The sequence below is a fragment of the Urtica dioica genome, chromosome 2, assembly GCF_054948205.1.
Source record: "Urtica dioica subsp. dioica isolate 48M chromosome 2, U.dioica_male_clone48M_v1_H2, whole genome shotgun sequence".
In the NCBI taxonomy this organism is placed as follows: domain Eukaryota; kingdom Viridiplantae; phylum Streptophyta; class Magnoliopsida; order Rosales; family Urticaceae; genus Urtica; species Urtica dioica.
This window is the reverse complement of record NC_142757.1, coordinates 49,002,875-49,026,028: the sequence shown is the minus strand read 5'-3', so window position 1 is coordinate 49,026,028 and position 23,154 is coordinate 49,002,875. Positions and strand designations below refer to the sequence as shown.

At 33.2% G+C, this 23,154-nt stretch overlaps 2 protein-coding genes across 3 annotated transcripts; one reads left to right on the top strand and one right to left on the bottom strand.

Moving 5' to 3' along the window:
- Positions 1 to 5,780: 5,780 nt before the first annotated feature.
- On the bottom strand, positions 5,781 to 9,451 carry LOC149405236 (Mitochondrial ATP synthase D chain-related protein). The gene is made up of 13 exons (XM_089607924.1): positions 9,215 to 9,451; positions 8,854 to 9,059; positions 8,512 to 8,556; positions 8,298 to 8,360; positions 8,125 to 8,187; positions 7,977 to 8,039; positions 7,770 to 7,832; positions 7,602 to 7,664; positions 7,401 to 7,463; positions 6,940 to 6,999; positions 6,574 to 6,711; positions 6,303 to 6,398; positions 5,781 to 6,213 (listed from the first exon to the last, which is right to left on the bottom strand). The coding sequence occupies exons 2-13, from the start codon at positions 9,040 to 9,042 to the stop codon at positions 5,821 to 5,823; spliced, it is 1,299 nt and encodes a 432-aa protein (XP_089464050.1). The 5' UTR covers positions 9,043 to 9,059; positions 9,215 to 9,451; the 3' UTR covers positions 5,781 to 5,820.
- An 8,898-nt stretch (positions 9,452 to 18,349) lies between these two features.
- LOC149405235 (thioredoxin H9-like) lies at positions 18,350 to 21,484 on the top strand. Of its 2 annotated transcripts, none has more exons than XM_089607966.1 (5): positions 18,350 to 18,545; positions 19,064 to 19,122; positions 19,689 to 19,811; positions 20,898 to 21,020; positions 21,143 to 21,484. In XM_089607966.1, the coding sequence occupies exons 2-5, from the start codon at positions 19,102 to 19,104 to the stop codon at positions 21,299 to 21,301; spliced, it is 426 nt and encodes a 141-aa protein (XP_089464092.1). In that variant the 5' UTR covers positions 18,350 to 18,545; positions 19,064 to 19,101; the 3' UTR covers positions 21,302 to 21,484. The 2 variants fall into 2 exon arrangements, with proteins under 2 accessions (XP_089464092.1, XP_089464091.1); XM_089607965.1 differs by having other exon boundaries at positions 18,381 to 18,545; positions 19,057 to 19,122.
- The last annotated feature ends 1,670 nt before the right edge of the window (positions 21,485 to 23,154 follow it).

Here is a 23,154-nt window from a genome sequence, read left to right as displayed (position 1 = left end):
TTTAGATGCTCAAATGATAAAAAGAGACATGTGTTTGGTATTGAGGTCTTTTTGTTTATTTAAGCTTAAAAGGGGTACTTGATACAACGATGAACGGAGCACAGTCCACGCGTTCGAGAAGCTCGGGTTTCTCCCTCTAAGAGCTCATGAGCTCAATACATTACTAACAAAAATAAAATAAACCATACATAATTCATTCCCACGCCAATAATACCAAACACTCAATTCAAGAACATGTTGGTGGATCTTGGTCATACAATGCACGAAATAAGGTGCAAGAGAAAAGAAAGTTGACGATGAGATGGTCAACCTATCATGGTGGAAGAAACTCGAAAAAGGCGTAAGTCGTTTCTTGATTCAAGAACATGTTCCCACAAATAAGGCAAAGCTCCCACCACTTCCACAACATGATGACACTAGCTCAAGCTCTAGGTAAATTACTATCATATATTAAATTTCGTAATTGCATTTTTTTTTTTTGATATTATATTATATTGCAAGACCAAATGTTCCTCTACCATCACCTAAGAGGTTCATAGCACATATCTTGATGTTGAGGTTACAAATACGTAAACAAACAAATGAGGCAATGAGAGAAGTTCATTACTAGGTAACATCATCGATATCGTGGTCTATTATGCTAGTGCGACATAATTTTAGAAGTCCATTGATGTTTACTACAATAGCTCTTGCAGCTCAATGTTTAGGAATTGATCTTGAACAAGTCACAAGTGAAGAAGTCTAGCCCGTCCCCAATCTACAATATCTTATGAATCATACACATATCTAAGTTATGATGGGTCTTACTCTTACAACGAGTATCCACCACCATCCCCAATATTTATTCCCGACCTTGTTGCCGTCCACATGATCCCATCTATATAGATGCCATTGGAACTACATTCTACCAACACAACGAGAGACTAGGTTATCCCATATACTCTATCTATGTTGGCCTAGATCAATGGAACTACGACCTATCAAATGGATACGTATTTTATGACCCATACTCATTACATAACTTTGTATAAATATTTACAGATCTGTTTTCTTTTTTAGTGTTGAGTTAAATTTCATTTAATGTTTCCTTATTAGAGTAGAGACTTCTAAACACAGGAAGAAGAACAAAACTATATCTTAATAAAAGCTTATTAATTCAACTCCTCCCTGTGTTTAATTGAAATACGTGATTTATCTCTTTAGTTTTCAAAAATATCAAATATATTTTTTCAGTTTAATATAAATGATATATATCTCCCATAAAAATATGTTATATATTGCAAATAACACCATTTTCGTTTATTTATTTATTGGTAACCATGGAGGTTGATATTGTCATGTTGGACTTCGTTCTCTCGAGTTTATGTGCTTAAATAGTAAAATTTGGTCCAGGCCTGAAAGGAGACCTCAAAGCCCGGATGACAAGCCCATGAAGGATTACCGAGCCGGGCGAATCTCTTCAAGTCTAAGCCCGGTGCTACGAACTACTAGCCGATCGAGCTCCTTTTGAATAATCTTGTCTTAACACTGTTCGCATGTGTGTTAGCTCGGTCATTTGACAATACGCTCCTTCAATGGTTGTTAGACAACCAAGACGCCGAAGACTGTTCAGTGCACGATCCACTCAACTGTCTCTCTAAGACCAGATAAAAGGTGGTATGTTAACCCTCTTATCACTTCAAGACCCTCTTGCGAAGCTTCAAATTCTTTTGAGTCCATGCCACTTGATGAACGCCTGAATTTTCCTCTCTCTCTCTCTCTCTCAATGCATTAGGTTAGATCCCGAGAAGTTCCTCGGGTTCTACAATCATCTCTAGGTCAACCGAGAGTTGGTAAGGAAACCGGCTTGGAAGTTGGAACTTTCATGTGCAACTGTATGTGATGCTGATTGATCTTCATGTTGTTGGTCATATAATCACATTCCACTAGCTGATCACGGTAGATGTATCAGAGAAGAGGTGGTGGATCTTGGTCATGCAATGAACAAGGCCCAAGAGAAAAGAAAGATGACGAGAAGGTCAACCCACCCATCATGGAGGAAGAAACTCAAAAAAAATCATAAGTCGGGTCTTCATCCAAATAGGGCAAAGCTCCCATTACTTCCAAAACATGACACATATTGCTCAAGCTCTAATAAAATCACTTTCCTCTATCATATATTTAATTCCATTGTTTACTTTTGTATTGTATTTTATATTGCACGACCAAATGTTCATCTACCATCGCCCACAACACGTATCTTGATGTTGAGGTTGCAGATGCGGAAAAATATGTGAACAAACAAAGGAAACAATGACATTGACGGAGAGTGATGCCCTTAGGAATTTATTCAAAAAATTCAAACAAATATTTACTTTAATTCAAATAATGTTGATACATGATCATGATAGGTGGTGTAGTAGTGACTATTTTTACTCTTACTTTTAGAGTATACTCTATTTATGTTGGCCTAGATCGACATTATCATGTATCAACATTATTACGTGGATAAATATTATTTTACTGACATATGTTCATTGCCTGATTTAGTATGAATAATAATTATCTATTCACCAACAAAGAGCCTCTCTAGATTTTTTTTTTTTTTTTTTTTTTTTTTTTGTAAAGAAGGAATTGGATTAATTAAACGCAGCCAGGAGTGGCCAAAATCACTTATTAATGAAGCTTTAATAATTCAACCGCTTGACAAATAATCTGACTTTCAAGAGAAGACTGGTTCATCATCCACCGCTCTAAAACCTCCCTCGCTCCGGCGGGGTTTCCGACCAACTCCTCCATGTGAATGTACCCGTACCAGAGCTGTCTCACATTCGGGTGAAGCGCGACGGCGCGTTCAAACACGCTTCGCGAGCGGTCCACGAACCGGTTTCGCATCTCCATCACCGCGTACTTCAGCCACGTCGCGTGGTTCGCGTGATCCACTTCCAGCGCTCGTTCCCACACCGACCGAGCTCGATGGAAGTCTCTCTGAGACTCTTCCCACAGCGCGTACTTAACCCACGCGCTGATATTCCGCGGAGCTCGACCGACTCGGTCTTCGAACTTCATGCGCTTCTTGAGCCGATAATCCTCGAGCTCCGTCTTCGTTCTGGTGGTTCGCCGGAGGAGCTTTACTCCGCTGTTCGCCGCCATTGTTAGGTCTTCGATCGCCTTGCGCTTGCAGAGACGGTGATCGCCGAGCTGATCGGAGTCCGTGTTCGTCGCCATTGTTAGGGTTTCGAGTGTTTTTGTTTTGAGAGAATTATGTGAGTTTCTGTTTAAGCGTAAGTCGAATTTGTTTTGCCCTCACCCGAGCCGGTATTTATAGGTTAAGGTCCATGTAAAATCATATTTTATTTTGTTTTATATTTTTTACTATGACTAAAATAAAATCATAACCAACCGTATTATTGTAATTAGAATTATATTTTTTTTTTCATTTATTAGTTTAGTGAGGTGAAAGAATTGTTTTCTTATAATTATACCTTTTGTATACAATTTCCTTTCAAATTTCTCTGTCGCATCTGAACAACATTTATCTCATAAATTAAATTTTTTTTTCTTCGTGTTTCTCATAATAATAGGAAAATATCAACGGTATCTCTTGTGTTTAATCGAAATGCACCATTTATACCTTCAATTTTCAAAAACATCAGGCATATTTATTCAGTTTAATATAATTGACATATATCTTCCTTACAAATATGTTATATTACAAATATCTTCAATTCCTAGCATTGAAAGAAATAGAAATGCATTAAATAAACAGAATGACCGGGCATTATTCCAAGAACCAAACCACCTTTTTCGTTTATTTTTTGCAAAAAAAAAAAAAAAAAAATTGAACTCCCAAAAATATCCTTAATGAAATACTTTTTTATTTTCTATTTTATATACAAAAAAATTAAATTAAAAAATTTATTTATAAAAAGTTAAGGATTTTTTTATAAAGAGAAATTTTGATTTATTTTAATAAAATAGTAAATAAATATTTATTCTATTAAAGGTATTTTGGGGAGTTCAAATTATTTTTTTGTAAAAAATAAACGAAAATTGTGATATTTGTAATGTAACATTTTTTTTAAGGGAGGTATATGTCATTTATATTAAACAGAAGGGATATATCTGCTATTTCTAGAAATCGAAGGGATAAATCTCGTATTTCGATTAAACACGAGGGATACTCTTGATTTCATTAATTATATAGCATTTTACAAGATTGTCCCTAGCATTTTCATAAATTAATTTTGATAAATGGCTGATATACTAAAATAATTACCTAAAATAAACGAAACGTTGGCTAGTTCCTTAAAGTCAATTGGCTAAATAAGTGCTCATGATTTATTGGTAATCACGTGGTATTGATTCATTAAACCTTTTTTGGTCTAATTTTGGAATCTGAACAGTTCTCAAGATTTTCAAAGAAGCAATAACGTACTCGAGATAAATTCTAGACACCGCTCGAGGCAATAGCGTACTCGAGTCTCATGCTCAAAGGAGCCAAAACTTCTTCTTAAGACGATGTAGAAGCCTTATTTCAGTTGGTCAAAACCTCTTTGAAGCTAAGGCTATTAACCACTTCCGGAGTACCCTGCCATGAACTCGTCAAACTCGGATCTTCCACTTTGAGCCGATGGTGCTAATTCTTTTTCCAATTCAAATAGTTTCTTAAAGCATCAGTAAGTGTTTTCATCCTCGCGTGAATCTATTTTCTAGTACAAGAATGATTTTCATGTTGCACTGAGCAACTTTGAGCATTCTGATTTATATTCCACTTTTACTTTCCGAATAATGACGAATAACGGTTGTTTTGCTTATGTGATCTCGGATGTCATGTCATTAATCCATGTTGGTACCTTCCGTTAGACAAAGATGCTTAACACCTTGTCACCGCACTCCTCCGATATTCTCACTATTCGACGGTCCTTCATGATGGATCGCAGTAAAACTGTTTGCCGTCGAGCATAAATTTATCACCAAAATAAGCTTTCGCCGACTCTGGCCATATTCTTGTGAAAGATACCAAGTACAGTTGTTTTTTCTATGTATCGATATTAATATTAGAGTTCATATATTAAAAATCATGCATCATGACACATGTTATTTTACCTGAGTATTAAATAATTAGCCTGAAACTTGATCAGAACAAAAAAAAAAAAAAAAAAAAAAAAAAAAAAAAAACCTGAAACTTGAACACAGGATTTCCCAGTATGCTATGACTAGATCTCCCTTTGAAACATTTGGTTATAGATTTTTCAACAACAACAAAAAAAAAAAAAAAAAAAAAAAAAAAAAAAAAAGAGCAAAAGTTGAAACTAAAAGCATATTAGGTGTTGTCTGGTTAGTCTGATTTTAGCTCTTGATGATCGGCTAAAGTTTTACTTTATAGCAATTCAATTTAACTTTCTTGAACCCCGGTTCACAGCTACAGCGTAGTGCAACATATATATATCATGCACTACGCTGATATATATATATATATATATATATATATATATATATATATATATATATATATATATATATAGTTTATCCTGAAGTTATACTAAATAAGTAGAGAAGCATGATATTGCATTTCTTGCTCCTAAAATGTACTCGCTCCAAGAACAAATATATAAAAATAACAATAAAACATATCATAGCATTTCAAATCCAGTCACCACCTAAAATAAATGGCCATTATATTTTACCTAGTCGTGATCTTTTGACTCGATTGTAATATTTTTTTTCTCTCTTCTATTGAAAAAAATGTATGCCCGCCCGCCCATATGTCAAAGCAGTGATTAGTCTACCCAAAAATATTAAAACAAATTTGGGTGTTCCATGTAAATTAGGGTTTGTTTATACTTTCAAAAAATTCTTCTCCACCAAATCAGCACCACTGACATACCTAGAAACGAAAGATATCAACCGAAACGGAGCTCCAATCATCGGAGCGTCCGTGAACGAAGTTGTCTCTTCTTCTTCTCCAATTCTCTCTGAAACCTGTAACTCAAGATCCGAAACATCGTTCTCGTCCAGCGGAATTTGCACGATCTCGCTGGACTCCTCGGCAAAATGGTCAACGCTGGTATAGTTGACTCCATTTCTTTCCTCTCTGACCGGTATGATTTCTATGGAGTTTAAGTTCGATTCATGGCCTATTTCGGCTTCGATTATTGGCTCGGGCGCTAGTGTTGAAGGCCGGGGATAAGAACCACGGTGACGATCTAGCTGGATTAGAAGCTCGCTCACCTGTGAAATCAACAGACGCTACATTGAGATTCGAGTGATACATATAAACACCACAATGATGGATTATCTACAACAGTATAATTTATTACCTTCTCAACAAGCTCGGCATTTTCTTCCATTAATCTCTCCACAAATGCAAATGCTGATTCTATTTGGGAGCTCAACTCGTCGCGCTCAGAAGCGAGCTATAACCATAACCAAATACACAGTTCAGATTTAAGATAAGTTGACCATATATATGGAAGGTATGGGATAAATGGGAAGGTAAAATCTAAAAGTTCTAGGAGTATAACTGTTCTCGCAACAACATAAAAAAGAGGAAGATTTGTGTTTCAAATAAACGTTTATGAACACACAAACCTTCGTAAGTTCGGGAAGTGACTGCTCAGAAGCGATGCTTTGAATGTCCTTAATTTGCAATTGAAGGCTAGATATGTTTTCAAGCAGCTTTCGATTCTCATTTAAGAGATAGTTTCTGGTCTTTTCCAACTCCGCTACCTGCCAAGCTAATCCCATTTAAAAGAAAATATTGAGGAAAGTATTTAAGGTTCAGTTGATTTTAAAAGAATGAAATAAAGCAAATGAAGTACTAAAACTTTGCATTTTACTAGGCTATCTAATTTTTTTTTTAGTAGGCTAGTTTTAATCCAGGTTAAATCTTGGTAGCAGGCACAAAAACGAGTATTTTAAGTAAATTCTCTGCGAAAAATCAACGGAACTACGTACTTGTTCCCGCAACACAGCAATATCATCACCCAAAGTTGATATCGTCACTCTATTGGAATCCTACAGAAGAAACAAACGACAAGGCTAAAATAAGATGAAAAAATTATAAACAACATAAGAAATCACGACCAAATAAAGTTTTATCTATTCCTCGCTACTACACGGCAGTCCATAAACAAAGGTAGCCAATATTCCAAAATCCAAACCACCAAAAGTAAATATTCCAAATTTGCTTCTCTACAGACCTCAATAAAACTCTAAAAAAGGAATTTGGTCAACAATCCAATACGCTAAAATGCAAAGACTGGAAATTCAAAAATCAACCAAGTTGAGCTTAAAATGTTACGAGCAATAATCTACAACTTAATTATGTTTGCTAATTACAAAAATACAATTTATTTTTCCGTGCGTGTAGTTTTTACTTATCAGAGAATTTATAGACATGTGCAAGGAAGACTAACCTCCTTAAGAATCAGAGAGCGTTTCTCGACTTCAAGATGTCTAACTCTATCCACTAAGCTTTCCTGTTGAATAACTCAGACATAAGATACCAGTGCAAAAGCGCAACCCACAGACAGTTTAATACTATATGTTTGTTACCATTTCCACAGCCCAATTGGAGGAAGCAAACAACGTATAGGGGAAAATGATCAATTACTGACCTCTTTCAAATTCCACGTGATTTTTTCATCTACTAGTTGGCTTATTCTCTCCTCAAACTGGCTCTGTAATTGATACACCATCAAAATATTCCAAAAATTTGCTAAGTTCGACTGTATAATAATGTCATGAAAGCACTGCAAGTAGGACTATAGATCAATAAAGCTCACCTCTTTTTGAACCCAGGAATCCTTCTCTTGCTGTAGCTGTCCAATTTTCATCTCAAGATTGGCCTAGAAAAATTTAGTCAAGAAATGACTCATTCACTCTGAAAAATGAACGAATGAATGAAGTACAGAGCCCTAAACAAGATGTGTAATATAAAATTGTAACAGCATAGACCAATAATTTATATTTCTGTTGGCAGTCTCAAATACCTCTTTTTGAATATGAGAATTATTCTCCTCCCGTAACATTTTGACTGTCTCTTCGTAGGCAAACTGGAAAACACACACACACACACAAATAAAAGGTTACGTCAAACTTTCCCATCTAAGCTATGTGATTAAGGTAAGACTACATTACCTCTTTCTGCAATTGTAGATTGTTCTCTTCATGTAGTTGATTAACTGTACCTACTAAGGTAGCCTGGAAAAGAAATTGCATTTGCATCGTTGAAAACCCGAATCAAAGCACACTACTTCATATGATATGATATCATATGAAATATCGAAATCAAAAGTTACACGAACAACTACCTCCTTCTTTGAGTCAGAATCTTTTTGTGCCTGTAATTGTCTAATCATTTCTTCTAAAGTGGCCTGTAAAATATATTAAAAAATTAAATCTAATGTTAAAACATGAATCCATGTAATAACAGAATTCAGGAAGCTTAATGGAGAAAAAGAAAAGGGACAAGCAAAGGCAAAGCGACCCCGATATAGAGCAAGCACACACGGTCAAGTTTATTACCTCTTTTTGAAGCCATTGTTGTTTTTCACTTTCAACTAGAATTGCCTGCAAATCATGCAGTTTAAGAATAAATGCTAAAATTGGGTTCTTCACAATTCAGGTTCCAAAAAAATCCCAAAAGAGGAAACAAAGGAATTCAGGTTCTTCACAATGCCATTACTCATATCGGTCATATTCATATTTTCATTCGGGTTGTTTTTGCAGATTTCTAATTGGATTCTTACAAGGGACAAACAAAAAGATCTCAGACGCTTCTCCAAACCAAAATCTTATCTGATTGACTTATAAAATAATAACTAAATACAAATAAAACTTCATCTTTTGATAAGTTTTAGTACTCACAGCGTCTAAGGCATTGGAACCATTTCCAGTGAGACAAACATCATCAGACTCTTTCTTTTGACTCTCATCGTTCTTAATCTCAGTGCTCGCTTGACTCTGGTCCTCCGAAATCTCGTCCAATGCCTTGTTCTGTCCATTATTGTTCTTCTTCTTCTTGTTCCTCTTCTTCTTACTCTTCTCCACCTCCATTGGCAAATCTCAAAAAACTTTTCAAAAAAAAAAAAAAAGAAAAAAAAAAAGATGTGTCTGAGTACAAAATGCGAGCTTTTTTTTAAGCCCTAAAATCACAAGAACAATCAAATGCACTTGAAATTGAAATGAAACGAAAACAAAATTTGAAATTGAAATGGCTGAGATGTACCTTCGGATCCTAAACTCCAATCAATACGGAAACCGAAATCCACGAGATCGCTCGTCCGAGTACTTCAATTTTATTTTTATTCTCGTGATTGATAATTTGCTTTGTTAGTCACTTGCTTTCGCGTATTTTGCTGTGTAATTAACGATGTAATAAATCAAAGTTTAGACACGATCGTGTCACTTATATGTTGAGTTGTGTTCGATGGATTTCTTCGTGGACTTCATATAAAGGTTCGTGAGCCGCGAAGCATTTGATTTCAGCCTTTCAAACCATTTTATTATGATGAAATTAATTATGATAATTAAATTAATAATAATTCCTTAAAAAAAAATTAATAATAATAATAAATAAAAATATATGAAGAAACGTCAAATAGTAAAGTAAGAGGCAGAAGGTTACAAAAAATAAAGTAAGAAAAATATATTATTTTTCTTATTACATTTACAATAGGATTATTCTAAAAGCATCATCTTCTCAATACTTTTGGAATAAAATTCAATATATCAAAATTAATCTAAAAGTATAACTTCTATTTGTTATTTGTTAGTACAAAACTACCTTCAATGAAATATCCTTTTTTTTATTTCTTCTGTCTAGTTTATACATGATCGTCAATAATCTATTTGATTTATAAATTTTGTCGACATTACGATTTTTTTTTAGGAAACCTGAAAATTTTGGAAAAAAAGAAATTCAAAGCAAACCAATTAAAAACAAAAATTACACATCCGAAATCAATATCGTTTCGAACCTCTCTCTATTTATCAGTGATGATTTAGGTTTATTGGTCATGTCTTTAACTTTAGGGCTTGGGTTTAGGTTTTGGTGTTTCTTTGTCAATTTTTATTGTGGAGAAGAACAACAAATGAAGAAGAAGAAGAAGAAGAAGAAGAGAAATCCCGACGGAGAATTATTGAGACTATTTATTTAATCTTCAACACTAAAATGATGAATTCAGGTTTATTGACATCCAGAAAAATTTATTGACAACGATGTCAATAAATCTTCAAAGAATTTACTAGAATCGTTTGAAGATTTATTGACATTCACGTCAACAAAAAGACAAAATATCAATAAATCTTCAAACGAATTTCCAGATTCGTCAAACCAATTTTTTTTTTTTTAAGATTCTTCTTTCTTTCTCTTCACCTCCACACAGATTATTCTTCTTCTCCGTTGGGATTTTTGTTGTTGTTGTTGTTCTTCTTCTTCTCCACCAAAAATGACAAAGAAACACCAAAACTCAAATCCAAACTCTATAGTTATAGTCATGATCAATAAACCTAGATCCTCGCCGATAAACGGAGAGAGGCTCGAAATGAGATTGAGTTTTTTTCCCCAGATTTTCCAGGTTTCCCAAAATACAAATCGTAATATCGACAATGTCAATAAATCAAATAGATTATTGACGACCATGAGATAAACTAGACAAAAAATATGAAAGAAAAATAAAAGATATTTCATTGATGATAATTTTGTACCAACAAATATAAAGAAGTTATACTTTTGGATTAACTTTAATATATTATATTTTGATCCAAAAGAATTGAGGAGGAGGTGATAGTTTTAAAATAATTCCTTTGCAAGATAAGTGAACTTCTAATTATTAGATAATTGTTCATTTAATTTTTTTCTCCAACTTTTTTTTTAATAGTGATTGTTTTCATCATTTGGGGAGCTAAGCACATGCTATATTTGTAGATGATGTGTTTGACTCTATTAGTATGTTTGGACGAAACAGACAACATAAGATAAGATGGTTTAGGATGTCAACAGATACATGATAAAATTGAAGAAAAGAAAAACTTACATGCTATTTTCACCACTTTAAGACGTTAAAATTATCGTCGTCCACTATCCCGCATCATATAGGTTGATCTCGGATAGACACAAAGGGCATGTGAACTCGGAGATGATTATGTTGGAATATTAGAGAGTTGTGGATAATAAAGAGTATTTATTATCTAATGAGCTGCTGACTTTAGGCAAAGATTTGAGTGGGTTCCACTCAACGGAATTTGATAATTCCTTCGTATTATTCTTCTTTACGGAATATGGTATAATATCGATTATAAGCTTGCCAAAATCGGAGCTATAATGAATGAGAAATTGATGCTCAAAGTATGCTTAAAGAACACATTTGTTATGTTTAAATAAAGTGAAGTTCAAGAGTCCCACATGGGTTTGGTAAGTGTGTTGTGTAGTGTATATATACTATCATCTTTTTTTAGTAGATAAGCAAGTACAAGAGAGGAGAGTGTGGGTGGGTTAACTCTTAACCCCTCGCGCACACACACGCGCGCCGCCGCCGAGCCGGGCCGGGCCGGGCTCGGGTTTCGGGAATGTCTCGGGCTAGGGCTTGGGCAATCCTTATCTTCTTATTGCGAAGTTCACTTCATAAAGTTTTAATTCCCACAAGTAACTTGTTTGTTATGTTGGGAATTAATTCAAGAGTAGTATAACCGTGCATTTAAGGCTACGTTTGTATCCTAGGAGGTAAATTGCCCGTCGTTTCTGGCACCCGTGGAAGGGCAATATTGCTTTAAGGAAACCGTCGAACGGTCATCGGCTTTTGTTCTTCTTATCTTGTTTTCGCTTCATCTTTTCGTTTATAATATTGTTGTTGTTGTTGTTGTTGTTGTCTTTTATTTCTTCTATTATCGAGTTTGATTTTTTTATTCCCGTAAATAAATATTATTTACGTATTATTTATCTAACAGATTATAGCAATGGTTGACCACGACGTATCGAAGTAATGAGAAATACATCTTCATTGATAGAGGTTGATGTTGTTAGTAGGAGGGGGATGAAATAAAATCTCCATGTACTTCATCTCATAATTCTAATATAGTTTCTGAGACATATCTATTACTTAACGACGATCAAGTGTAATTTAATGCTATGATAAAAAAAATGATAACAAATTAAAAACTCGTACAATGATGGTTATTACTATTATCAATACCCCAATACTTCATATAATTAGTTTTTTTTTCAGAAAATTAAAAAATAACCAATTTAAACGTTTGACATTTTTAAATAGCCAACGTTTGATAAATTTTAGGTAAATAGCCGTAAAGAATGATGTGACCTTATATATGGAGGTATCTATTTATCTAAGATTTAAATCTGTAAATACATGAAAATAACCATTTATTTGAGATTTACCAAACGTTGGTTATTTAGCGATATCAAACGTTTAAGTTGGCTATTTTCCTAATGGACTTTTTTTTAAGGATAGCTTTACTATCGGGAGATATTGAATCCACGACCTCTATTTTGGATGTAGTGTGAAATTACCAACTAACTTGTACTAGGTACCACACACACACACATATATATATATATATATATATATATATATATATATATATATATAGCTTTTGATCACCTCTAAATACATTGCTGGAAAGTTGGATAACTCTTAATCATTAAAATTAAAATGATTACAATTCTTAATATAGAATGAATAGTTAGATGAGAAATAGGTGAATAAATAATTAGTTATGTATGAGAGTGATTTGAAAAAAAAAATGGTGAAAAATGTTTCCATTTGAATATCAGTATCTTTAAAGACTTGCAAAAATTGGTATCTAATGTATGCAATGAGATAGCATCAACATTCAAAATATGTTAGATTAAAAAAAATTGACTTCCGACAGATGTAAAAAAAAATAAAAAAAAGTATATTTTTGATAAAATATTTTACAGGGAAAATTATTAAAAAAAAATCTATTTTTATCAAATTCAACTAGAAAAGCTTTTGTATATTAACTCCGACAGATGTAAAAAAAAAAAAAAGATAAAAGATAAAATATTTTACAGCGAAAATTATTTAAAAAAAATATATTTTTGATCAAATTCAACTAGAAAAGCTGTTGTATATCAATGCACAATAAATTCCATGGAATCAGACGTGTAAAATACTGCATGATTTCGATATAAAAAAATAAAATAAAAATAACTAGAAAAAAGAAAACAAAAAAACAGGATCTATAACGTGAGAATTCCTCAACCGAACAGTAATGTCACGAGGTAAATCCCTTAATCCCAACTTTTCGTAAGTATAGAATCCAACTCGGTTTGTCATACTACCAATTATCGAAATACCGTTATCGTTACCGTATCGAAATTTAAATTTTGTTGATATCCTATGATAAGTCACCGGTATACCGTGATAAACAAAAAGAGTAAATTATATAGTTGAAATTATCGTTATCGTCGAGAAATACCGTCAAATACCGTAGTTAGCAAAAAAAATCCGGTGAACAACTATTATAAAAATTCATACATAACATAAAATAAAATAGAAATAGTTTACAATATCTTCGTTACATTACGAGACATAATTCAAATAGATCAACACAATGATAAACCAAACACCAACACTAAAATAAAAAATTAAAAAATACAACATTTATTTAAAATTATATTAAATTCGAATTTAATAAATAAATTCAACAAATTTGGATATAAAATCAAAATAATGATAATATTCATATAAAAACCCAACTAATTATATATAAACATCCATATTCCACAACTAATTTAACAAAAAAAAACCCAAAAATACATTAAAAAAAACCCTATTTTTGGATCTGACAAAAAAATGAAATTTTTTGGATACAAACAAATATTAATATCAATAATAAAGTTAGAAACTAAGAAATTGAACTTAGTTATAAAAAAATCACAAAAAATTTCACAAAAAAAAAAAAAAAAAATCATCAAGGTTTGATGTTCATCGGGATTTGAACACTTACCGGTCTCCATGCTCGCTTTCCGTCGGACTCATAGAAGAGTCGCCTTCAGACAGCCGGAAAAATGAGAGAATCTCTGAGCGAAAAAAATCCTAAAATTTCTTGATACTTTTTTTATTTTGATCTCGATTTTCTCTTAAATACCATAGTTTTTTTGGAAAAAAATCACTGAACCAAGTCGGTTTTCACGAACCGGTTTCCGTCCTAGTTACCGCGGAATTCAGGAAAAGTTTCGATTTTCTAAGAACCGATTCCGAGACTCTCCAAAACTTTGGTTTCCGTCCAATTTTCCTCTGATTTCCATGAAATTTCAATTTTGGCATACAACCTTTCAATAATGCCCATTCAAAAGATTGAGAACCTCGTACGTATTTTTTAGACTTTCACCAAGTTTTTATAGACAAAGTGCGAATTAATTATCATACACTTGCTTTTAAAATATTTTTTTTAGGGAGGGCTTTATAAATAGCCAATGTTACAAGATATGATATTTACAAATATGAGAGACTGGAAAAAATATAAGTATCTATTTTTAGAACCACACAAACACACCCTAAAAAATTATTAAATGTGGGCATTGCGCCTGTCAGGATTCGATCCCGCGTCCGAATATTGGGAGGAAAGTGGTGTTAACACTTGGCCCAAACAAGCTTGGGTTACTTGCTTTTAAAATATTGTGAATGGTTATTATATTCCATCCTAAATTCTAATATGAGAGTGATTATTATAGGGAAACTTGATAAACCAAGCATTTTGTTACACCACATTTGAAAATAAAACCATGTTTTGGTACTCTTAGGAAAACCAAGCATTTTTGCTTATGAAAAGTCAAAAATGCCCTCACCTTCTTTCTTCTTTCTTCCTTCAGTAATAGTTAAATGAGTTCAAGAAAATAGAAACAAAAACATGGAGCAAAACCCACGGGACCAAACCCACGCACGACAAGAAAGGATGAAGCACGAACCGACGAAGCCCGAACCAGAGCGCCGACGCAAACCAGTCCTCCTCGTCGCCACCATTTCTCTCATTCCTCTTCTTGTTCACGTCGCTGCACACAATGCCTAAGCAGGAACGGACGATGCCCACGCCCTAATTCCTTTAAACTCAAATTTGTTGGGCCTTCTATGTAGTTAACAACTTGAGAGAAGAAAAATGGGTAAGTTTTGATCCCTAATTCGATGATATTTTGTAAGAAATTTGTTTGATTTGCTGAAAAAATGAGTTTGGGTTCGTCATTTGGGATCCAGGAAAATGTTCGAATTTGTTGTCTGTAATTTCGATTGCATTTCGAACTTTTTAACTTGTACTGATTTGACTTCTAATGTATATTTTTTAACTTCTTAACAGGTCCAAACGTTAATATATGTTGTTTATTTGATGGTACTTGGGTGAACAAGAGGATGGTGAGGAAGACGACGATGATGATATCGGTTTATTTAATGGTTTATTTTCTCAATTTCAAAGTTGTTTGTGGTTTTTAATTATTTTGTGTTGGATTGTGTAGTTGCGAAGAGAATTGGGTTTTTTGGATGAAAATTGAGTTTGTAATGTTTAATGATAATTACTTTTGTAGTTTTGGAGACTAGTTTTTTGGATGAAAATTGAGTTTGTAATGTTTTGAAATCAAAGACATAAAATAACTGAAATGTCTGAAATCCACGACATAAAATAACTGAAAAGTCTGAAATCCATTACATAAAATACCTGAAATGTCTGAAATCCAACACATAAATAACTGGAAGTTTTGAAATCAAAGACATAAAATAACTGAAATGTCTGAAATCCATTACATAAAAGAACTGAAATGTCTGAAATCAAAGACATAAAATAACTGAAAAGTCTGAAATCCACGACATAAAATAACTGAAAAGTCTGAAACCCACGACATAAAATAACTGAAAAGTCTGAAATCCATTACATAAAAGAACTGAAATGTCTGAAATCAAAGACATAAAATAACTGAAAAGTCTGAAATCCAACACATAAATAACTAGAAAGTATGAAATCCATTACATAAAATTTCTGAAATGTCTGAAATCCACAACATAAAATAACTGAAAAGTATGAAATCCATTACATAAAATACCTGAAATGTCTGAAATCCATTACATAAAATACTGAAATGTCTGAAATCCAACACATAAATAACTGGAAGTTTTGAAATCAAAGACATAAAATAACTGAAACGTCTGAAATCCATTACATAAAAGAACTGAAAAGTATGAAATCCATTACATAAAATACCTGAAATGTCTGAAATCCAACACATAAATAACTGGAAAGTCCGAAATCCATTACATAAAAGAACTGAAATGTCTTAAATACATAAAATAACTGAAAAGTCTGAAATCGAAGACATAAAATAACTGAAATGTCTGAAATCGAAGACATAAAATAACTGAAAATGTCTGAAATCCAAGACATAAAATCCAATACTACTGACGAAAAGTACAAGACGCTATGGCTGAAGGCGTACTTCAAATAAACCGATATCATCATCGTCGTCTTCCTCACCATCCTCTTGTTCACCCAAGTACCATCAAATAAACAACATATATTAACGTTTGGACCTGTTAAGAAGTTAAAAAGTATACATTTGAAGTCAAATCTGTACAAGTTAAAAAGTTTGAAATGCAATCGAAATAACAACTATAAAGTTCGAAATTACAGACAACAAATTCGAACATTTTCCTGGATCCCAAATGACGAACCCAAACTCATTTTTTCAGCAAATCAAACAAATTTCTTACAAAATATCATCGAATTAGAGATCGAAACTTACCCATTTTTCTTCTTTCAAGTGGTTAACTACATAGAAGGCCCAACAAATTTGAGTTTAAAGGAATTAGGGTGTGGGCATCGTCCGTTCATGCTTAGGCGTTGTGTGCAGCGACGTGAACAAGAAGAGGAAGGAGAGAAATGGTGGCGACGAGGAGGACTGGTTTGCGTCGGCGCTCTGGTTCGGGCTTCGTCGGTTCGTGCTTCATCCTTTCTTGTCGTGCGTGGGTTTGGTCCCGTGGGTTTTGCTCCGTGTTTTTGTTTCTATTTTCTTGAACTCATTTAACTATTACTGAAGGAAGAAAGAAGAAGGAAAGTGAGGGCATTTTTGACTTTTCATAAACAAGAATGCTTGGTTTTCCTAAGAGTACCAAAACATGGTTTTATTTTCAAATGTGGTGTAACAAAATGCTTGATTTATCAAGTTTCCCTTATTATATCAAAGGTTTAAAATATCGATACCGATACCCATACCGAGGTTCTGATTTTACGGATATATCGAGTATCGACGGATATATCGACGGATATTCTATAACAATTTCAATACCGACTACCGATGATATCGGTGATATATCGATGATATATCGATTACCAACGGATATATCGACATAAATCCTATAACAAGTAGATATTTTTAAATAACCAAATATATATATATATATATATATATATATATATATATATATATATATATATCATGGAATCCAAATTATGAAAATACAAAATCAAATACTACAAAGTTCATGACAAACAATTCTCGGATCTCGGTTCGAACCTCGGGAGGAACTTTAGTGCATGCTCTCGCATTTTTATTGGGATCGTTACCACTCAAGTGGTATTTCATTCGAGTTATCCCGCCACCTTTCATTTTCCAATCACAATCCCAATCACATGTTTTGATTCGCATTTTCTAAAATCACAATTTATCTATCCTAATTTCAATATCACATATTCCCGTCCACAATCATAAATTCCAATTCACACGTTGGAATATCATAATTTCTACACTAACCTTTTTGAAATAAAGATTCTGAAAATTTTCAACTCGCCGGAAAATTCTCCGGCCGCCGTCAAAATGGGTGGCGGGTCGTCGGAAAATTGAAAAACTCGTCGGAAATTTAAAAAAAGTTGGGGATCTAAAAAATAATCAAGTACTAATCTCAAATATGCAAAAAAATTCAACAAAACTAGAGTTAAATCGATGTAAAAATGGAAAAAAAAAATTCAACAATATCCGAACTTTATACTCATACCAGAGATATATCGGCTGATATCGGCGATATGGCATAACAATCCTTCATCGTCTGGTGATTTTTCACGGATATATAGGGATATACCGATATATCACCGATATTTTATGGATATTTTATAAAACGATAACGGTTATGCACGATTTTTTACCGAGACTTCCAAAAAATGGATATATCGGCGATATATCCCTATATATCGCCGATATTTAAAACCTTGTATATCATACTTGAATTTGACAAGTAACTAGTACCCAAGTACAATTGGGGTTTACAATTTAATATATTTGTAAAATTCAGGTTGAGTCCGCATTAATTAAATACAGGGCACGCCGGTAATTTTGCCTCCTAAAAAGGACATAGCGAAAGCTTTTTGTTTTCTTTTGACCATTTGTTTCTTCTTCACGTTTGCCTTGCTTTCTTCTGATTTAATTTCCTCTATATAGATTCTTCAATATCGAGCTAAATCTGAAGCTCAATTTAGGGATTTCGGTTACTGTATCAACCTCTAATCTCATGCTGGATTTTCCATAATTCATTTTGGAGGTAATTCTGCTTGAATTTAAACAATTTCTTCTTCGCTTTCGTTTTTAGTTATACCTTGTTTGTTATATGCATTTCTAAATTAAATGCGATTGTTGTTTGGATATATAATCAAAGCTTAACACTGTCTGTTTTATCAAGTGCCATAACGGAACAAATTTATGATTCGAGATTTGATCTTTGCTTTGTTTTTGTGCGTTTGGCCCAGTATTTTCTGTCACAATTCTTCTTCCAGCTTAATCTAACATAGATTTTGCTTAATTTAGGTATATATATATATTTTACATATGCCGTGACGATATAAGTAGATGGATTTGTCTTAAAACCCCATATTTATGGTATCTCTTAAGATGGGAAAGTATTGGACTTTCTGTCTTTTGAGAATGATTTTCATTGGTTTTCATGTTTTTATTTTTATTTTATTTTATAGAACTAGGCATAAGAATGAAAAGACTAATAAAAAAAATGTTTATGTTGTTGCTGCTGATGAATTAATTGATTTATTTTATTTTAGTTTTCAGGGCTCTGTTCTGTCGGAGATCAGCTTTGAAAAATCAGAATGGGACTTTGCTGTCTTAAGGTCAATATTTTCTTCAGTTTGAAGTGCTATATGGATTTGTTTATTTAAAAGCTCGTAGTACAATTTTTTTTCAATCGATTTTTTTGTACACTTAAGTCATTGTCAAGTTTACCATAATTGAGAATGGAATCATTTAATATCTAATCAACCATAATCTGGTTAGAATTCTTTGAATATATGAGAGAGGTCAACTGAACGGATTGTTATCTGTTAACTTTTATATTATAGCCGGACAGAAATAGTATTAATATCTGCAAAAAAAATTGTGGTGAAAATGCAAGACTAAATTGCTTATTTTTTTAAATTTTAGGGTTGGGGTGAAAAGTAGATTTGGTTACGTAAAAATTACACACGTTGGAGCGAGTCTTTTCCGTTACAATCAATAGTTTCGATCTTGCTTCGCTTACAAGTTCTTGACGTTACAGATAAAGATTCGACCTCCACAGATGTCGATACTCGATACGTATCTGCACTAAAAGCGAACTCCTCATTTGAACAAAAAAGGGCTTTTGTTTTATTAGATAAAAATGCACATAACTTAATGTCAACGTTCAATATTCTTGCAGCCTAAAACGGATGACACGGAATCTGATCATAATGTTGAGTTTGCTGGTGGTAATGTGACCGTAATCACTACCCAAGAAAGTTGGGATCAGAAACTGGAAGAAGCCAAAAGGGATGGAAAAATTGTGAGTTTGTTTGTACTTTTTAACCACAAGTATTTCTTGATATAACCTTAAATCTACGATGCAAAAAAGATTCCACTTTGTGGTCATTTTTAACTTTATTTTTTTTTGTTCTGTAGCTTTATTTAATGGTCCGTAAATCTTTTGTTCAGGAAATTATTTTACGAATAGACAATCCTGGTTCTGATATACTGTTATAAAACCAATTGTTATACGAAAAGTGAGCTCATCCACTTTATTGTCATAAAACTGGTCTTTGAGATGTATATATTAGACGAGTAGCGATCCTGATTTTATTTTCTGCGTGATATCACGTTGTCACAGCTTACAGAAACTTCGTTTGTCATATTATCTTGAACATGGTAGTGAATCTATGGATGGTTGATATTTATTTGCTTGTATTTCGCTTCAGTTTCAACCATTTAAAGGCCTTGTTATTTTGCATCATATTAGAAGATTCATTGAACCGATCACTGATTTCCAGTCTATAGTTATGGTATAATAATTATTTATTTATTGCTGATTTGTTGCTCAAACCCCCTCCCTATAATTAATATAACTACCTATTCATCATTAGTGTTGATTATATGACATTGAGGGAGGACCAGAAATCGAAATAAAATACAAAAATGTCGTTCTCTTAGTATTTTCCGCATTGATGATTCTGTTTTGCAAAGGCTTGAGAAAGTAAAATATCTGATTATATACTGTTATTCGAAGCTTTATCGAACAAAAACCAGATTCTAGACTTGTTGACTAGCAGGGCTATAGTTAGTTTTCAATGGCACAGAGATCGTGATTTGTGAAATTATTAAGACATTCGTGTCGTGTGGTCTCAATTTCAGTAGAAAGAAAGAACAAGAAGCAATGTAGGTATTAGAATGTGTAGATGATTATTTTATCAACAAAAGAGGTGTTGTAGCTGAACTAATAAGGAAATGAGAAGAGAACAAGAAGTCCTCCAAAGAAAGATCCATAAATCATCACCTCGAAGTGAATTTTCATTTTGGCTATGTATAACATTATTTGCATGCTTATATTATTCATATATACTTGCATTTTGATACAAAAATAATATTCTCGAACCAGATCATCGCGAACTTCAGTGCAACCTGGTGCGGTCCGTGCAAAATGATAGCGCCTTTCTACTGCGAGCTGTCAGAGACACACCCCTCTCTTGTTTTTCTCGTCGTCGACGTTGATGAAATGACTGTAAACATCGAAACCTTTTTTTTTCTAATTTTTAAAACCTTGTGGCTTATTCTCTGTTCAGATCTGTTGGAGCCTATTTTATGAACTTGGTTGTGAATATTTTTTTTTTGGTCTGATCGCAGGAGTTTAGCTCTTCGTGGGATATCAAAGCAACTCCGACATTCTTCTTCCTTCAAGACGGCAAACAAATCGACAAGCTCGTCGGAGCAAACAAGCCCGAGTTGCAAAAGAAAATAACCGCCATTGCAGATTCGATTCCGAGCAAGAGCAACGTGAAGTGATTTTCGCATATATTATATACCTATATCTTTATATATATATATATATATATATATATATATATATATATATATATATATATATATGTATTTTTTTGTGTGTGTGTGTGATGTGGTCTTTGCTTTGTATATACGAGGATAAAAAAAATTATGTGGAAAATCTGTGGATCCACTTGAATTTGTGAATCAATTTCGTTGTATTCTTTGAAGAACAATTTTGCGACTATGAAGATAATTAATTTTTCCGCATGGTTTGAAGTCAATCTTATCCAAAACTAGCACTGGTAGTAGTAGACCAGAGCTGATTCTTTGAAATTATTAAAATATTATGTGGTCTGATTTTATAACATCAATAAAACTATAATTTCAGTCCTAAAAAATTCTGATACCAAAATGAACTAGCCTATTTATAACACTGCACAAACTTACCTTTATTTTGTAGATAAGAATGTATGTTGATTATATAGCAAATTTAAGCTCCGCGGAGTCTCAGCCCTAGAGCGAGCCTCATCGCTGCAGCTCTGGCCACCACAATGATGGTCCGATATGTCCAAGCGCTGATCGGTGAAGTGGAAGCGGCGAGTTCGAGGAGTCTTCGAGATTTTTCGATGGTGCGGAGACGGATTCACGACGGCTGAGAGAGTCATCGTCGGAGGGGACGGACTCGATTTGCCACGGCGATTCGAGCGCTTCACATTCATCGTCTTCCATTGAAGTCGGCGTAGTGGATGGAAATCGTTGGTCTTGTCACTTGTGATGGTGGTGATTGTAATGCTACGTTAATTGAGAAGTTTGGTTGCTCAAAATGTGTCAATATATTCAAATAAGTCAAACGTAATTCCATATCAATTACTGGTTTATTATTCAAGCGCTTCAAATTCATCGTCTTCCATTGAAGTCGGCGTAGTGGATGGAAATCGTGGTCTTGTCACTTGTGATGGTAGTGATTGTAATGCTACGTTAATTGAGAAATTTGGTTGATCAAAATGTGACAATATATTCAAATAAGTAAAACGTAATTCCATATCAATTACTGGTTTATTTTTATTACGCGTAAAACAACACATTAAGCGAATCTGATTCACCATTTTTCATTAATTATTTTTTAATTTAAAAAATTTAAACAAAAAGGGTAAAATCAAAAGCAAATATTTGGCTCAATTGTCACATCATCATAATTGACTATTTAAAGAAAAAATTCGAAACGTTGACTAGTTTACAGTTTCAACGTTTCACGTAACTCAATTCATGTAATTTTTCTTATTTTTATGTAAGCTCTCATTCCTAATGGGTTTAATTTGATATGAAGTCGTAATAATTTGTTTGAGGATTATAATCCTTAAGAGATACCATTTAAGATATATCTTCCATTTTTTTTTTTAGCAAATTGCTTCTGCAGTGACTCGAACTCTCTCTTCATTTGAGAAACGAGAAAACGGGTGTTTACCAACTGAGATAACCCTTCTAGACGTATATATCTTCCAGTTTGCATATTACAAATTATCTATTAATATATATAGAAAAAGGGAAAAATTTATGTGAAAAAAAAAGTAAGATATTGACTGGAAAATTTGTCTACTTTGTTAGGTAAGTGCCTTAGAGGCCACCACGTAATGTTTGTGATAAACATAAACTCACTCACTCACTTTGTTGGGAATTTTAAATATTACATTTTTTTTTAATGTTTTCGGATCCTTTCTGAAACTTTATTCCAATATCTAATTGCTAGATACCCCATGCCTTATCGTGTGTGGACCGATTTATTTATTACTATAATTTTAATTTAAAGAAACAGTTTCACTTCTCTATAACGTATTTCCCATTTTTTTAAAAATTAGGTACAGATGGAATGAGTA

Coding starts and splice junctions, on each gene's coding strand:
- LOC149405235 (XM_089607966.1), top strand. CDS start 19,102: ATGGGACTTTGCTGTCTTAAG. Junction 19,123..19,688: donor TGGGACTTTGCTGTCTTAAG/GTCAATATTTTC, acceptor ATATTCTTGCAG/CCTAAAACGGATGACACGGA. Junction 19,812..20,897: donor CCAAAAGGGATGGAAAAATT/GTGAGTTTGTTT, acceptor TTCTCGAACCAG/ATCATCGCGAACTTCAGTGC.
- LOC149405236 (XM_089607924.1), bottom strand. CDS start 9,042: ATGGAGGTGGAGAAGAGTAAGAAGAAGAGGAACAAGAAGAAGAAGAAC. Junction 8,188..8,297: donor ATTCTGACTCAAAGAAGGAG/GTAGTTGTTCGT, acceptor TTTCTTTTCCAG/GCTACCTTAGTAGGTACAGT. Junction 6,712..6,939: donor TTGCTGTGTTGCGGGAACAA/GTACGTAGTTCC, acceptor TTAGCTTGGCAG/GTAGCGGAGTTGGAAAAGAC.